The following is a 17,447-nucleotide window of genomic DNA, read 5'->3' on the forward strand; positions in this document are numbered from 1 at the left end:
GTTACCGGCGGGCTTTGGATTGTTCAGTCACGGGTTAGTACACTGGACACCAGAGCTTTTGGCATCAGATGGGATGTACCTGTCCCAGAGGGGGAAAGGATCTTGGGGCAGGAGTGAGCTGGGTCAGTGAGAGCTTTCAACTAGATTTGAAGGGGGAAAGGGGCAAAAGTGGAACTCCCAGACATAAGACCCAGGGCAGAAGACCAGAGTTTGTGGGCTGATGTTGCAGCGACGACCCTCACCTGCCGTCTCAGCGGGGGCAGGGATGGAGACAGGCAGCACGGCAGAGATGTAGGGTAGGGACGGCTCAGGAATGGAGATGAACTGTAGCAGGCGATTTACTGATGTTACTGCAGCAACTCTGTCATGAGATAAACACTCAGTTAGTAGTGTTAGTGTAAGTACTAAGAAGGAATTTCACAGCGTGACTGAGCACAACGCGCTGTGTTCTGTGTTAGAGTGTTTGCTCTTGAGGTCCCACAAATGAAGTTTTAACGGCTGAAGCGAGTGAAGCATCTTTTGTTTACTCTCCAAATCAAACCGGGCTGCGAAATTGTCTGTTGGGGGAAATCCTGGGTAAATATCACCTGTAGGATGTGTGTACTTACAGCTAAGTTCTAATTAAAATCAATCAATTAGGGCAGAGCGGGCAGGGACGGGCAGAGCGGGCAGCGCCGCTTCAGCACCCTGGAGAGCGCCCGGCGGCAGCGGCGCGGGGACCGTGCGCGGACGCGCCCCCGCCCGCGGAGTCCCGGCCCCGCCCGGAGCCGAGACACGGCCACGGCCACGCGCGACCGGCCCCGGGAGACGCAGCCGCCACCCCCCGCCGCAGGCGCAGCGGCACAGGCGCGCAGGGGCGGGGGCACACGGGCACCGGGGCCGGGCGGGCGCAGAGCCCCGCGCAGAGACAGCGCGTGCGCACGCACCCGCGCAGGCGCACACCGAGACACGCGCGCACACGCAGGCACAGGGGCGCGACCCCCGTGCGCGCTCCCGTGGGCGCGGCAACACCCGAACCCCGACGCCGACCCCACTCGCGCCGTCACACACGCACTTTCTCACCCGCCGCAGCCCCCGTCCGCGCTCCCACAGTCCCACGCGGACACCCAGCGACCCCCGGACACAGTCACACCCGCGCACGCACACCCGGACCGCGCGTGCTCCCGCCCCCTGACACGCGGACACACACGCCCGCGGGAGGGGCGGCCGGCGCGGGGGGGGCGCGGGGCGGGGCGGGGCAGCTGCGCGGGGGGAGCCGGCGCCGGCCGAGCTGGCGGCAGACAGGGACAGCCCGGACCGCCCCGGGGCTCCCCCGGCGCCTCCCGCCCCACGGTCAGGCTGTGCTCGCGCCCGCCGGGGGGGACGGCGGCTGGTCCGTGAGCGGGCGCGGGGGGGCGCGGAGCGATGCTCGGGGCCGGCGCCGGGCTCCGCGCCGAGGGGGCCCGTCTGAGCGGGGCCCGCGCCCGCCCTCGGGGCCGCTCCGGGCAGCGCCCGCCCGCGGCTGCGCGCTGGGGAGGGAGGTGTCTGCTGAGAGTCTGTGCGTGTTCATGGGAGAGGGAGAAAATGCGCGAAGGACAAAATCGGAAGCGTGCAAAGTAGAGTTAAAAAAAGGTGAGAATAAAATAGGTGTTTCTGGGCGCCAAGTCCATGTGGAAATTGCATTTTGGGCAAGAGTGAGATTGAGTAAAGGATCAGTTTTCTCGTCCCTTCTCAGTATAACTGGACTGTGTATGTTTTAGCGGATTTGTAAAAGCTGCGGGGAGTTGTCTCTAGGGAATGCTGATGTCAGACTCACAGCAGACACCTGGCATTACCCTCCAGAACACCATCTGCCAGGCTGTCTGGAGATGGGGGCTGGAGTCTGACATGGGATGGCTGTTAGAACCCTTTAACCAAGGTAAGAGTGTAACTGCTTGAGGAAGCAAGAGTTAATGCCCTGGTTGGTGCCGGGTATAAAGAGGAAGGAAACGCACAGAACTGGCAGAATTATTTCTGGTGCAGGAGCACAGGACGGTGGTGCAAGGGTCTCTGTGACCGTGTATTTCTGGGATGTACCCACGGTGAAGCGCTGCTCCCAGACCCCGGGTTTCTGTTCTTTATAATCCATTACCAGCCACACCGGTAACAATAGCAGCCAGGTGTTGTTTTTAGGGTGCACTGAGCTTTTTGGATGGCTGGTAGACTTTGTATAAAATGCGTCAGTGTAGGTGTGAAGGGTTTTGCCTCAGAGGTGAGAGCCTGGAGCCTCTGCTCTGAGTTGGCAGTGCTGTGGTTTTCCATGTCCGTTGCAGACCCTGAGGTTGAGAAGAGACCTGCTGCGGTGTGAAGCTGCAGAAGGGCACACAGTGACGGGCGTTCCAGGAACACGGTTTCAGTTGGAGGCACTGGATTTACTTGTAAAGGTAAAACCCGATGGTTTTCCCCGTTAATGTTTTTTTTGTTTGCTTGATTGTTTTTTGTTTGTGTGTGTGTTTGGGTGTACTTAACCTATTTGAAAAACAAATTACTTGTGTTTTTAATATGCAGATCTGCGTCCTGCAGGCTGACCTGTGTCAGGTGCCCACTGGAGTCAGGAGCTATTTACCCCTCACCGCTGAGGGGTGAACAGAAATTCCTCAGTCTGCAGCTGCTGAGAGCAGCGACCTTCACCGTGGTGTGAGCACCAAGGCACCAGCAGCACACACTGCCCTGGGTCTTTACAGCTGCTTCTGTGCCATCCATAAACTGAAACAAAAATTTTGGAGGTGGTAAAACCGGCTTCAAACTGCAAATAGTAACAAGATGGCATAGAGCAGTGGATTGAAAAGGGGACTCGGCTGGCAGTGCTGAGGTGGGGTGGTTGTGCCAGCTCCTGCATCTTGGGGGTCTGCACAGTGAAAGAAACAATTGGCGTGACTCTAATTGGGTCATTTAAGTTTCAATTAACGTTAATTCTCTCATCTTAGGTAATAAATGTAATTAAAATATATAAATGCACATTTGATGACCCGCTGGAAGGCTATATTACAATTTATTTACGGTGGGGCTGTTCTGGCTGTCTTTAGCACTTGCAATATTACTCGTTAAAGGGTAATTCAGGTTCATTTGCTGGTTTAAAACCAAGAAGTGGAGTGAAAATTGGGAAAAGATACAGTGCAATAAGATTATTTCTCCCCCCAGATTGCTTAGCAGACTACTCCAGCTGTCAGAGACGTGAAATACGTGCCCTAACTGCAATTTCAGGTGAGATGTTTGTGGTCCCGTTGCTGGCACTGACACGTGTAGACACGTGCTGCTCGCACCTTGTTTGTGAGCCAGGTGTGTGCCGGTGTGAGCGCCGCAGGTTGGTTGCTCTGGGCTGTGTAGGGCAGCCTGCCTGCTGGAGCACAGCGCTGTGCTCTTCCCTCTCACACGCTGCTGTTTGTGTCTCAAGGAAACGAGAATTGGGCCTGGAGAGAAGTGCTGCTGCGTGTTGTGCTCTTGTCCCAGCCCTGAGCTGGGTGGAGCCCAGAGCTGCGCCTTAAGGACAGGCTTAACCAGCCTGACTGAACTGAGACATGGACCCCATCTAGCCTGCCAAACCAGACGGTGGGGTTTGTTCACTTTTCTGAGATAAATTACATCCTGGGGGATCGATTCCTTCATTGGTTTCTGCCGTGTGAGCCCTACTGCTCACAGGTTTGGTTCAGCTGTCCCCTGCTGACGTTTTCCTCGTGATTTGTACCACTCTTTCACAGTATTGGCTGTGGATCAGAATCGAACTTCAGAACCATTTTAAGAAGCATATTTTTATTTTCATATATTTTTTTCACTTTTTAAAATTGGGGATATTGGATATTTGAGATCTATCTTAGGTCATACTTCCCTATTCACTACTCAGTGAGTTTAAATCACTTCCAAAGTAAATGAAACCAAACCAAATTGAGGTCATTGCAATTTTCTGTGAGAGCATCCAATCAGGGGCTCAACCCAGATTAACCACATCCCTTCAATAACTCATCCAGAATGAATTTCCAAGTGTCCTTCCTTGTCCACACCAGCCCTTCGGCTCAGTCAGTGACGCCGACCTCTGAGGGCTGCCCAAGCCGGCAACCTGCCTGCACGGGCAGAACTGTCTCCTGCCTGCCAGGTGCCCGTCACAGAGGGGGACGCACAGGAGGCAACACTGTGCCGGCACCGTAATGAAGTTCACTGGGGATGAGGAAGGGTAATTAATGTGAGCGCTAGCATCCCCAGTTCACCTAGAGACCCCTTTGCAAACCCAGAGATCGCCTGCATAAAGACTTAAAAATTAAGCTAGAGAAGACAGAAATGCCTTTATAATAGCCGAATTCTTTGAAATTCAAGTGTTCTGTTGGGAGAATTTTTCTGTGAATGAAAAAATAATTGAGAAGCCCTTCCCCTGCTCTAAGACATGAACTTTTCTTTAATTATTTGTTCATTTCGTGCTGGTTTATCCCTGCCTAAACAATGTTAAAAAGAAGGGAAGGTGCTGCCGTGGGGAAAAGCTCTTTTTTTTTTTCACACACATTACTTTTCTTCCTCGCTAGACAGTGGGAATACGGCCACTGACAGACCCGCCTCCGTCACTCTCCTGATCAGGGGGATCTGATTTCCCCACGGGCCGGGCAGTCAGGAGTCTCTGGGTGCAATGCAGGGGTATAACAATCCAACGCAGGTCGGAGCAGCAGAGGTGTGGGTGCGTGTGCTACACGCACACGTGTGACAGCGTGAGAAATAACTTCTCCCCAAAGGCTCCTGGCTGCTGCTGCAGCTGCTGCTGGTGGTGGTGCTGGGCCATGGGGGGAGCCGGGAGCCCGACCCCGGGGCTCAGCAGGGCACGTGGAGGGGCCCCGGGAGCTCTGTCCTGCCAGGGGGGTTGTGCTTTGCCCGCTGCAGGGGCTGCAGAGCCGGGGGCAGTGGCCGTGGCCCGAGGGGCGGGTGTCCCCGTGGGGCTCTGGCGCCTGTGACATCACAGAGAGAAGTCACCGAGGGATGTCACCAAGGTGCCAGCCGGCAGCACCCGCTGCAGTACGACTCGGGCCAGTGGTGAGTGAGGCCGGCGGGGGGAAGGCTGGGCTGGACGAGGGCCAGGGCAGAAGCTCTGGCCCCTCAGGGGGGTTTCTACAGCCGGGGGAGGGCGCAGCCGCTGCGGGGAGCGCCTGGGGCAGGGCAGGTGCCGCCCTCGGGGCTGGGTGCAGGGGTGCCGGGGCTGCCAGCCACGGCCAGTGCCCGGGGGCTGTGGGGAGATGTCCCCGTCCCTGCAGCGCTCACCACCCTTCTCCTTATTGTCTCCAAATTCTCTCACCCCCTCTCCCACCCGTCCCTGGGCCCCGGCATATTCTCCCCTGCTGCCCCAGCCGCCACCTCCCTCCCACCCAGCCCCACTGAGCCCCTTCTCTCCCTCCTCCTCCTCCAGACCATGGCTGTGGGTATCACCCGCGTCCTGACCCTGCTGAGCGTCCTGCAATACGCTCTGAGAGTGGGTGACCAGAGTGACACGGCCACACAAGAGCTCCTGCAGCAGCGTGAGGAGCAGCAGCGGCAGGAGATGACCTGGCTGATGGAGCAGATGGAGCACAGGAGCCAGGAGCTGTGCGTCCTCATTCCAGAAGGCGTGATCCCCGCTGTCTGCCAGCACTGGTGGTTTTGGGCCTCTGCCGAAACCCTGCTCCTGCTCCTTGAGCTCTACTGGCTGTGCAGGCGGAGGAGCGCTGACGGTGACAGCGGCAGCCAGCGGGGAAGCTCCAACGGTGCTGAGGAGAAGAGAGAGGAGGATGGCTGGGAGGGCAAAGCAGAGCCCAGTCACACCTTGGGCCAAGACGAGCCTCAAGATAATGTGGGGACCTCCGCTGCATCTGCCAGCCCTTCCCAAGAACTCCTTTCTGACGGGGCTGCATCCAGCCTTGGGATGGGGCAGCGCCTACCAACACCTGAGCACCCCCAAGAACAACATCCCCAACCGCCTGCTGCTCTGCCCCTGAGACCACCCCTCGGGCACATCCTCCACCAGAGCTGGGCACTGGGGGGATCTGCCAGCAAGGCGCTGCTGCATCCCTGTGGAGCACCTGATGAAGAATGTGCTGTGCTTCCTCCTCTGCCCCGTGACGAGCTGAACACCAGCCGGGTCCCCGCTTCCCATGCAGCCTCTGCATCTGCTCACAGCTGTGATGCTCCTCGTGCTTGGAGGCGCAGGAGGGATTTACCCTATGTAAAGATCCAATAAATAGGCTTGCTTTAAGAAATCCTGTGTCCGTGATTGTCTGGCAACTTTGTTGGGGAATGTTACCTCTTAAACAGATGAAGTTTGTTCTTGAATTTACGTTTGCAGTGGTTGCACTTAAGACGTTTAGTGCCTCCTTCTCTTCTCTCTTCTTCTTCTGGTGGTCTCCACATCCCCTCCTCCCCGCCTCCTTTCCCATGGCCCGGATCACCTCTGTCCTTGCTTCAGAGGCTTCCGCTGAAATCAGCTGTTCCATCCCTGGGTCGGGCTCTTTTCTGGCTGCCGGGCATCTGGCTGAGATCAACCCACCATGAGTGGTTCCCTTCTTTTCCTCAGGGAAAGAGCACAGAAGGCACAAACAAAAGCAATGCTGATAGTAACGAGCAGAGTGCCAGTAGGCAAGGATCTCTGAAGTTCAGTGATGTGTTGAAAATCTAGATGTCTCTTTGTCCCCAAAATGAGAATTAATGCGTTGTGTGTGATGATTCGTACACGTGTAGTGACTGATGAGAAGATTTTGCCATCTCTTGGGTGCCCGCTTAAGCTCCACCTTAAGTAAGGGGAGGTTGCCCTGCAGGACCCAAGCCTCTGGGGGGAGGAGGGGGTGGCAAAGAGGAGTCAAGGGGATTTGGGAAACACCCCCCTCCCCAAAGTGCCAAATCCCCAATCCCCCAGCTACTCACTGAGGGCAAGGCAGGAGCAGACCCCTTTGCACCCTGGCACTTGAGAGGAGCAGCTCCAGCTCTGCCAGACATGCAGCACCAGGGTTGTCCTGTGGTACTTCGGTGCTTGAGAACAGGAGAGGCTCCGGCCACCTGGGGCCAGACAGGATCCGACATCGCGCACCGTTAGAGCGTCGGGCACAAAAACCATACAGCCGGCCCGGAGAACGCTTCTGAGCGGTCATGTGTCAGCCCCAAGTGCTGGCCCCTGTCACCAGCACAATAAAGGTGGCTGCTCACCCCATCTGCACCGGGAGATCCCACATTAAACGTCTTGGCACTTGTCAGATCAGCTCTGAGAGCATCCGCTGCCTTCTAGTGACAGGTCACGAATCTCTAGTCTCGTGCTAGGTTTCCACCTGCCAACGCTTCCGTGTACTTCTTGCATCTGCTTTTGTCCTTACAAAACCGACAGCCGGTCTCTGGGTCTTCTGCTTTGTAGTCAATGATATTATTTTGTACTTTAGTTCATCTACACATCTCTCTCTCTCTCGGTCCCTCTCTGGTTTGCATAGCTGAATAATGTAACAGCCTGTTCAAGATTAACCAGGTGCATATTCCTGTACTAAAGAACACGACGTAGGAGAGAAAGGCAGAAGCGTCTCATCAGGACACACGTAACAACGCAGCGGGGTTGGCAGTTTCAGCGGGGTTTGGCAGTGGTGGTTGCTGTAGCCCTGGGCTAGCTCGGTGCTTCCAGCTCCAACGCGCTGCACAGGTTGAGTTCCTTGCCGGGTTCTGCCCGTGCCTTTGGTTGGTGCGGAGTCTCTGTGGTTGGGTGCAGTGTGGCTTCGTTCCTCACCTGATGAGTGTACAGTGAAATTTGATTTAAGAGTCAATGAACTTCAGGAGCAACCCATAACTATCTATGTACTGTGTCAGACTGTCATGTCCCACTCAGATGAGGGAGACAAGTGACTCAGATTCGTAAATCCCCAACGGAGCAGACAACGGTGAGAGAAATCGCAAAGTCCAACCATTTATTAACTTCCCACAATGCTCTAACTGGATACACGATAATTGGCTAAGTATATAACGAGTCATGGCAAGCAATACGGTGTGCCTTGCCTTGCTTAATGGTAGTGAAGAGAAGGGGAAAAAGGAAAGGCGGGAGATGGAGAGAACAGAGGGATAGAGATCACCGGTCTGGGTTCCTGCGTCGATCCCGCCAGCGAGGGTTCCAGGAGCCATCCGTGTTCTTCGCTTCACTGCACTCTCGCCCCCCCACCCCCTGCCCTTTTGCTCCCCCTTGATTTATACCCACTTCCCTTGGGTCCGTCCCCTAGGTCGACCCACATACCTACGTATCCCATGTACGGGGAGGGGTGAGGTGTTTCATGGGATGATGTAATTAGCATGATCATGTCAGCCCTCGTTAGCATGTTCAGGGGTGTTAACTTTACTATGCATTTCGTGGATAATGAAGCAAAGGTCATTCACCAGACAAATGGCCCTCGAAACTTGACCAGGCGCCCCAGAGCAGAGCCGTCCTGTCTCCACAGGGCTCCCCCCTCCAGCTGCACCCTGTGCTATTCGGGCAGCCTTATCAGCTTCGACCTCCACACGACCCACTGTCTCCTCCGCTGCAGGGGGACAGCGGTGCTCCTCTCGTCTGCAAAGACAACAGTGCTGAGTACTTCTGGCTCGTTGGGGTGACCAGCTGGGGGAGAGGCTGCGCAAGAGCAAAACCACCCGGAGTCCACAGCTCCACTCAGCACTTTTACGATTGGATCCTGGAACAGGTGGGGCTGCGCCCAGCAGGAACGCTTACTCCAACACCACGGCCAGTCTTCACCTCAACCTCCTTTCAGAGGCCAAGGCCAATACCAACACAAGCAAGCGGGTTTACATCCTGGTCATTTCCATGCCAGAAGCCGGTGGAATTCTTTAATCTGCAGATCCTACAGGGAAAAAAGGCTCAACCAGCAGCATGAACAGGATCCAGTTCAAGCTGCAGTATACCACAGCCATCTACTGGGGCACTGCCTGCTGATCCAAAGGCGGCCTCAGTGTCAAAGGCCTGTTCTGTCCTGACCACGCTCCTCTGAGTGCACACAAATGCTGAAGCTTAGTTCTTGAAATAAAGTTGCCACTTTTCACAGCTCACCACGCTGCAGTCCAATTCAGTCTCCTGTCCAAGGCAAGGATTCCATGCCCGGCACCTGCACAATGAGGCTGCAGGCAGCCAAGTCGGGCACAAAGGGAAAGAGTGACTCAGAAGGGCGAAACAGCGCCTGGTCAGAGGGGAGGGTGAGGGTGCGGTGGAAAAAGGGACGTCTGGTCATAGGGGACTGGAGATCTTGGGCACAGAAGTTGGAAGCACAAAGGGTCTTAGGCCAGCTACTGGTGGGACCCTTGTGTGTGTGCACAGTGCACCAGTGAACTTGAACCTGGACTCTGTCATGGCACAGGAGACACAGATCTGGAAAGACCCATGGTTTGCGCTGATGACGGGGTAAGGAGCTCGACATCCAGCCAGGGATATGACATGGACTTAATTTCCATACAGTTAGTTGAGGCATCTTATGCACATTCTGTGCTTATGAAGCTAGGGAGTGAAGGGGTGTTTGTGTTTCGCTAGTAAACATCCAATGCTGATCATCTGGAAAGGCAGAAAAGGACTGGCATGTTTATGGAAGTGGTGGTTATGAATGCATGGGCGCTGGTAAAGGCATCGCTCTGTCTATGTCAGTCTGTTGTTTTGCTACATCAATTGTGTAAGTCTGTACATGTGTTTGTTATCTGGCTCTTCGGAATGCAGTGTAAACCTTCTGAACACACGCGTGGGAACAGCAGCAGCCACATCCATCGGGCTGTGATAGGAGAAGCCTCCTGGGGGTGAGAGTTCACCGGATTCAGCTCTCGTGGACCTGAAAGGAGAAATCCCCCGTGCTCAGAAGTCCACTGGATCTGGCTGGTTTGTAACAGAATGGGGAAGGAAACCCAGAGAAACTCTGCAGCAGAGATGACAGAGAAGCTAGACTGTGAAAACAATGGAGAGGGCTGGCAGTTGGACTTGCACTGTGCAGTAACTGGATTGCCTTCTGACAAAAGTGCAGGAAGGATGCAAGCTCAAATCTTTATTAAAAAAAATATGGAGTGTTTGTTTTCTCCAGTACATACCATTAAAGCATCTTGGCAGGACCCTTCCCTGGAGGTCCAAGAGTGCTTTAGCTCTCCTGGCAAGCTTTGCCTTGAAGCAGCATGCAGTAACTACAGCCATGGGGATGCTCTCACCCTTTCCTTGACTGTGATGTGCAGTGGCGAGGGCTGAGTCAAGGAAGGTCACGCCCAGACAGTCTCCCACAAGAAGGAGAGGCCCAGCTGCCCATGACCAGAGCTCTCAGGGCATGAGAAGATTCACTTTTGTCTGTGAAAGCCAGCTCTAACAAGCCCCAGAAATCCAGAGCAAAGGGAAAAACAGACTCAGGGCCCAGGGTTTAGACAGATGGGGGCTTCTCTTCAGGGCAGCTCTGCTCTTTATCTGACAAGTTCTCACTCTCCTTCTGCAGAACAAAGCTCTGGAAAGGAGCAGGACAAGGAACTGCTGAGAAGCATGAAAGCAACAGCTGCACTCTGCTGTGGTTATTTCAGATTCAGTCTAGGGCAGTGTGGGCTCTTCAGAGGGTCACCACCTCAGCCCTTCCAACGTAGGCACAAGCAGCACACAAACTCCGTGGTGTCACCAGCATAAGGCAATTTCACCCTTTGCCACGGGCTCTGCTTTCTCTGAGGGAAAAAAGAGCAGAGCTGCTAATCGCTTAGGAGTGCAGTATGTAGAGCCCTTCTTACCTCCAGCTCTCGCATCACCTCCGGGAGATCTCCTGAATTCTGTTTGTAAGCAACTGGTGATTTGATGGCATCATTGAAGAGCTGATGAGAAGGAGAACGCTTGTCACTCAAAGTAAGGGGCACCGGGTTTCTGTCACATATGGAGACTGTTCCCACACCCCAAGAAAAAAGAACCAAACCTCTGCAACTACCTATAGCTACCAGGACCTCACAAGTAGGCAGACAGATCTACTAGCCCGTTTTCTGCTCTCTGTGCTTACAGCAGTCTCCACGTCCTTGGCTGCATAGGGGTCTCATAGATGCTGAGCCAAAAAGCTATGTTTTACCTTCACTCCATTGGGGCCATCTGCAGCAGACACAAGGTAAAAGGGCAAACTGAACGTCTGGACAAAATTGAAGCTTTTCTGGGTCACCTTCATATCTGCTGGGTGTGAAAAAAGAAGTGGTCAGTAAGACATCACTGTAGGCGGAATGCCAATATATGCAGGAGTGGTGGAACAGATGGAGAGCAGAGCCCAGTTCAGCTGTCAAAGCCTCCTCGCTGTAGTACAAGGCTGGGAAAGTACTCTCCAACAGCTGTAGGATTTTAAAAGGAACAGCATCAACAAACCATTGACAAGAAGACACAAAAAGAAAAGAGTTCTTGTCGGTTTTCCCGTGGTGTGTGACTAAATTATAGATGGACTCTGATGTGCTGTACATGAATAACGCTGTGCAGCTCATCAACTCACTTGCTGTGCAGCAACTACGAATGTTTTCCAGGCACATGCCTGTGATTTCTGCTGTGTGTCCACATGACCTGGACACCATTGCCAGTACTAGTCATGCCTTTCCCTCCGGTTTGGCCTTTGTGACCAGAATTCCCCACCACCCTTATGCCATGTTACCTATATTCCTGTGCATCAAGGGCACGCTCACAGTGTACAAATGACTCAACTGTTATCTATTTTTATTTAACAGGCAGTTAGGTGCAGCTGCCCCAACCTCAGCAGGCCAGAGGCTTTATTTCAGTTTTGGAACACGTCTACTGCGTATTTACAGGACGTGCTGACACAGCAGGAACAGCTCAAGGCTTCGACAGCCAGCCAGCCTGTATGCTGGCACAGGAGGGTGACTCCAGATGATCCCCCTGTTCCCACAGAAGCCACAGCTGAAGCAGTTCACACTCCAAACACTTGCCAGTGAGCCCTGCCCAGGCAGCCGCTCCCTACCTCTTTGCAGGAAGCTGTTCTGCAGACTGGGCAGGGTCATTTCCTAGCCCGGGTGGAACACACCAAACGAAGGCACGGCAGAGGACTCTCCTGAGCAGCGGCCACTCACACACAGAACACTAAGAGCAGCGTTCATCTACACAGAGGTTCTGTCTACAATACGCTGTAACACCGCGTCCATTTGCCTCAGGCCTCCTGCACAGTCCGTGCGATCCGTGCATTCAAGGCTGGTCTGACACAGCCTACAGGAAAGGCTTTTATTAGGCAAGATCAATCACGCCCCAAACCACACCCCCGAACCAGATGAACTCCCCTAGACTGCAGTGGGAGCCTGCACACCTTGTTCAGGCAGACAGACCTAGTCGTAGCTGCGATGATTTCTACCATGAATGCCAGCAAGGGAGCCCGTGTCTGACACTGCTGACAGAGAACAGCAGGAGACTGGTCCTGAGGGTATGTGTCCTCTCGCTGATGCTGAGCAGAGAGCTGATGCGTTATGCGCTCTCACAGGATGCAGCAGACAGCTCACAACCCAAAGGACAGCTAAACATACCCAACTACACTGGTGTTATCTGGTGAGAGAAAAATGAACAATATATGCAGGTTTTTTACACCACTGGAAGAGACAAGAAACGTAAGACAGTGTAATCATAAAAAGTAACCTACAGGCCAAGTGTCAACCAGGACTGTTATCAGTCAAAACTCCCCCAGATCACAGCTGTGACACTACCCTTACCATGACACAAGCGGGAGCCTTACGGTAATAGGTGCATGGGTGCTCTGGAACCTCTGCTGCCCAGCCGTGTCCCAGAAGTCTGTACAACACAAAAAACAAGATTAGAATGACACAACTCTCCCAGTTCTGTTTTCCTCACAACTTAAACCCAGGATGCAAAGCCCAGTCCATCTACTCAGGGTCACAAATTTGGTTTCACTTCACTAATCTGGAGATTAGTGGAGAATCTGAAGATTAGTGGAGAAATCAGGTTTCATGCTTGCTAAATGAAAGACCTGATAAAGTATTAAGATGCTCCAGATCCAGATTAAGTCTTTGTCTTCAAAGGATTTTCATCATTAGCAAATTATTTCTCATACAGTTTTTGGATGCATGTTAAAAAACCCACCACACACAGGCAGCCCCACATCACACCCCCACACACACCCACCACCCCCCCCACCCCCTCCGGCGGCGGCCCCCCCACTCCCCGGGGCGAGTTCGCGTCGGGAACCGGCGCCTTTACCCGGGTCGGGGTCCCGGCACTGCCCGGCGCTCCCCGGCTTCAGCTCTTGGTTTCGCGGGGTGGGGGGGGTGTGCAGCTTTTCTGTCGGGGGGTGTGTGTGTGTGTTATTTTGTTTATCCCCCGCTCCGCTCCTGCCACGTGTTTCTCGATGGCACCGCTCCCCCGCTCCCCCCCTCTCCCGGTTTCTGGCAGCAGCAGCTTTGCCGCCCGCGGAAGGCAGGCGGGAGCCTTTAGGACCCAGCGGCGTCCCCGCCGGCTCCTGCCCGGCGGCACAGGGGGGTCCCGGCGGCGGCGGCGCCTCTGCCCGGAGCGGCCGGTGGCTCTGAGGGGTGTGGGGGCCGCGCTCTGCGGGCACCCCCCGCCTCCTCCCGGCTGGAAAAAGGGGAACCCCTGCGCTGCCTGAGGGGAAGGGGGTGTCTCCTCACCTCTCCGGAGCCCCAGCTCTGCGCAGGTACTGTGGCTGCCCCCCCGCCCCGGCACCGCCTGGCTGCTGGGGCCTGCACAGGGTCGGGAGGGTCTGAGGGAGAGATGTGGGGCCGCGTGTGTGTGGTGGGTCAGGGCTGGGGGGGATGTGGGGCCGCGTGTGTGTGTGTGACAGGGGTTGGGATGGGGGGAGCTGTGGGGCCTCTTCTGTGTGAGGGGGGTGTGAGCTGTGGGGCTGCCGGTGTGTAACGGTGAGGTCTGGTTGGGGGGAGCGGTGAGGCAGCTCCTCTGACAGTGGGGGGTGGGTGGGGGGAGCTGTGGAGACCCCCCCGGGGTGGTGTGGGGGGGGGTGGCTGGGGGCAGCTGTGGAGGCTGCCTGCGTGTGACAGTGGGGTCTGTGCAGGGGCAGCTCCGAGGGTCCCTGTGCGTGGGACTCTGCCTGCATTGCTCTATGTCTGAGAGTGCCCAAACCCTGTCCCTGTTTGTCAGAGGTGATTCTGAGAAGTGTCTCCAGCAGCATCTCCCGTTTCATGAGACAGATCGACCAGTGCCTCAGAAATGGCCCCTTTGAGAGATGAACGTAGCTCTTCCCAGACATGAGCTGAGGTCTCAGCATGGCAATCCCCATAGAAGAAGGTTGGGAGTCGGTCACCCAGCTTTCTGACCAGGAGCACTTGGCTTTTGTTGTGTTCTGGCTTTCCTCCCCAGCCAGAGGGGTTAAGTCAATACTCTTGTTTTGTAGGAATTGAGATTGCCTTGGAGCAGGGCTGCTGCAGGGATGGGTGATGTGTCTCTTTCATGGTCAGTCACTGCTCATCCCATTCTCCCAAATGCCCTGCTAAGACTGTGTGAATCAAGTGTAAAGGAGGTTCACCTCCATGCACCCTCCTCTGCAGCATGCAACCTGCTAATTCAAGTACGCACAGACAGACCCAAAGGAGCATGTGTTGAAGGTAAGCAGGCATATCATCTATCTGTGTGCAAAAAAAAGCGCTCTTCCTGGAAGGCTTCCTCATTCTAGGTGACACTCTTCCTCCCTGTTGGGTGAATGTTCCTCTGAATCTTTATGTTAAATAGACACTCTCTGGACAACCAGCTTACACCCAGGGATATTCTCTCCAGTAGCCTTCCCAGTGTTGACCTGGAGTCCCCTCACTCTAGTTATACACAAAGTCTGCATTAGCACACTGCAGCTACGGTAGTGTGTTGATGTGTGGTGAGTCATATAGTTCCTTTTCTAGTCAGGTACTCTGCATATGCAGTCCAGGAACTCCAGTAAACCCTTTCAGAGGGTTAGGGCTTTTGTGTAAGGCCTGTGTAATCCTTTTCAGACAACGCCACCAGGGTATCTGGGTAACCCCGAGGCACACAGCAGTGGACACTGCTTCTCAGGCATTGGAATCCAGCCCTGTGCCTCTGCTGACATGAATGGAAACACCAGCAGGCAGTGTCACATGGCTCATGCTCTCACAAGATCCCTGTGACCAGAATTTCCTACTGGTTTTATCTTCTCTTTAGAGGGTTCATAGGCAAGACCCAAGACAGAAAAGACTGGAAATCAGATCAGATTTCTAGGGCAGGGAATAGACTGTGGTCTGTCATTGGCCATTTCTGTGCAGGGTTTCTGGCCATTCTCACTGTTGCTTGGCCAGGAGAGGGGCTGGTGGTTGGGGTTATCAAAGCAGACATGGGCTGAAACTCAGGGCCCTCTCTGTGCTTCTTTCCTGCAGGTTGTGGGCTTGCAGTCTCACAACTGCCTGCCGTGGTGATCTGGCCACTGTGCTCAGCACCAACCAGACCCTGCTGGAGTTGAGGCTGGGCACCAATGCCCTGGGAGATGCTGGAGTGCACCTGCTATGTGAGAAGCTTAAACACCCTGCCTGCCCCCTTAAAGAATTGCAGTAAGGGACTTCAAGGTTCTTTTGAGCATTTCCCAGTGTGCCCATGAGGCAAACTTCAGCACATGAGAATCTCATGAGGCTGGTGCTGGAAAGACGCTTCTTCTTGGATGGAGAGAAGCCAAAAGTAACAAACCTATGATGTTGCTTATAGTTTGCATCTAGACTTTGCTTTCTGAATGGCATTAATAAACAGGGTACGCCAGGCACTTTCTCCCATAGAACTGCTAAGAAATAATGAAACTCTTGAGAGTGTGCTGAGTAGAATTACCTATCTCTGATTTTGGCTAGTAGCGGGGCAGTGTGGAAAGGCAACTGAATGTAGGCAACCTTACTTTGTTCATTTTTTTCTGATCCTGTGGGACTGCATGCTGTTCCACGAGGAGCACAGCCTGTGCTGTTTACCTTTGGCCTCAGCTCTTTCCATTATGGAGAAGCCCTGCTCCTGCATCTTCCTGACAGAAGAAGAGGGGGAAGGCAGTGATGAGGAAAGGACCTCCCTCATCTTTGTCTGGCCCACTGGCTCCTGCGTTGCCACTTTTGGGTGAGTCTTGGTGGCACGTCCCATGGCTGGGCAGGAGAGGTTCCCGTGCAGAGCCTTGTGGCAGTTGAGGCACAGACTCTCCATGAAGTGCAGAAGGAAAGACCCTTTACTATTACAGTAGTACATGCTTATGCTCTTGTTAAAGCTCTTACTTCATCATTAGCAAATCAGCAATTAGACAGCTATCAACCTTTTCTCCTATCAGCATCAGACCCCTCTAACACGCGCTGTGCAGACCAATCACCCTCTCGTTCACGCGGCGGTAACTTCTCACAGCTCAGCACTTTCCCACAGCTCAGTGTTGCAGCTGGCCGTTGTTTTTCCTCTGCCACCTCGGCACAACTCGGCAGTTTCTGACATTTCTCCCCAGGCCTGTTTCTCATCAAAGCCTTGCTGCTTCTCAGGGGCTGTGCAGGGCTGACAGGCCGATGTCGACTTGCCTCTCTCCCACAGTTTCTCACCAGAGTATAGACACCAACACGCTACCCCACCTCTCTCTCCCCCAGCATCTCCCCTCCTTTACTGATGTCTCTCCCTCGGTGCAGCCTTTGCTCCTCCAGCAGGTTCCAGGAGCCCTGTCAGCTCTCCTTCACCCAAGGGTGCAGTGCTGAGAGGCTGCTGAAGCTTGTCCAGCCCTTGAAATGTTTCCCCAGTTGCTCTTCCACACGAGCACCACTGATCCTGCCCCAGGACACCTGGAAAGTGTCAGGCATGACGACATGACTCTGGACACGATGTTCAAAGGCATTCGGATGCAGGTGATCTTCTTCTCAGTCCTGCTGGTGGGTGGCAAAGGGAACAGACCCTGCAGGTAGACGATTGTGCCACTGGTGTTAGCAGTGGGTCTCTATGACCTTGAGACCCTCCCTGGGGAAGAGATGGGATTCACCTGATGAAGTGGGACAAAACTACCTTTGCTAACAGGCTGGGCAACATGGAAAGAAGCTTTAAACTGAAAGGGTGCGTGAAAGTTTCACCAAAACGGGATAAAAGAACTTAGCGACACCGATGGGATGTAGATGAGCAGACACTCCTTTACTAACGGCCGGGTGCGCAGGGGAGTCGTCTCACCAACAACGCACACCTAACTCGTGTCGCGTGCTGATTATAGAGGATACAGTCAGACAGATTAATCAAGTTCTCATACACAAACGTGATAATTCCCATAACTCATTTTCATATTCCCACCTCTTTCCGGTCATGTGCACCCGAGTCCTGAAACGAGTCAGGGGGCTGCTTTTGTGACCACCACGGACTGCTGACTCAAAAGAAAGACCCTCCAATGCCCCTGACTCAAGGATTTTGGCTCACATTGCGATTTTAACATGCTTCGAGGCCCTTTCACAATGCAACTTCTAAAATACCTGGTCTACAGGGCGATAAATCGTCCTGACCGCACAGTCTAACGATGGCA

The 17,447-nt window shown here is 54.3% G+C and overlaps 1 protein-coding gene and 1 long non-coding RNA gene across 2 annotated transcripts; both read left to right on the forward strand.

The window, feature by feature from the left end:
• Positions 1-1,561: 1,561 nt before the first annotated feature.
• On the forward strand, positions 1,562-6,205 carry LOC141948426 (uncharacterized). The gene is made up of 6 exons (XM_074880841.1): positions 1,562-1,611; positions 2,292-2,402; positions 2,527-2,655; positions 3,160-3,222; positions 3,413-5,028; positions 5,399-6,205. The coding sequence occupies exons 5-6, from the start codon at positions 4,975-4,977 to the stop codon at positions 6,203-6,205; spliced, it is 861 nt and encodes a 286-aa protein (XP_074736942.1). The 5' UTR covers positions 1,562-1,611; positions 2,292-2,402; positions 2,527-2,655; positions 3,160-3,222; positions 3,413-4,974.
• An 8,233-nt stretch (positions 6,206-14,438) lies between these two features.
• LOC141948180 (uncharacterized) lies at positions 14,439-17,205 on the forward strand. Its single transcript, XR_012630383.1, has 3 exons — positions 14,439-14,544; positions 15,322-16,033; positions 16,579-17,205. It is a non-coding gene; the product is annotated as an uncharacterized LOC141948180 (long non-coding RNA).
• The last annotated feature ends 242 nt before the right edge of the window (positions 17,206-17,447 follow it).

This window comes from Strix uralensis, chromosome 11 (assembly GCF_047716275.1).
Source record: "Strix uralensis isolate ZFMK-TIS-50842 chromosome 11, bStrUra1, whole genome shotgun sequence".
Taxonomy (NCBI): Eukaryota; Metazoa; Chordata; class Aves; order Strigiformes; family Strigidae; genus Strix; species Strix uralensis.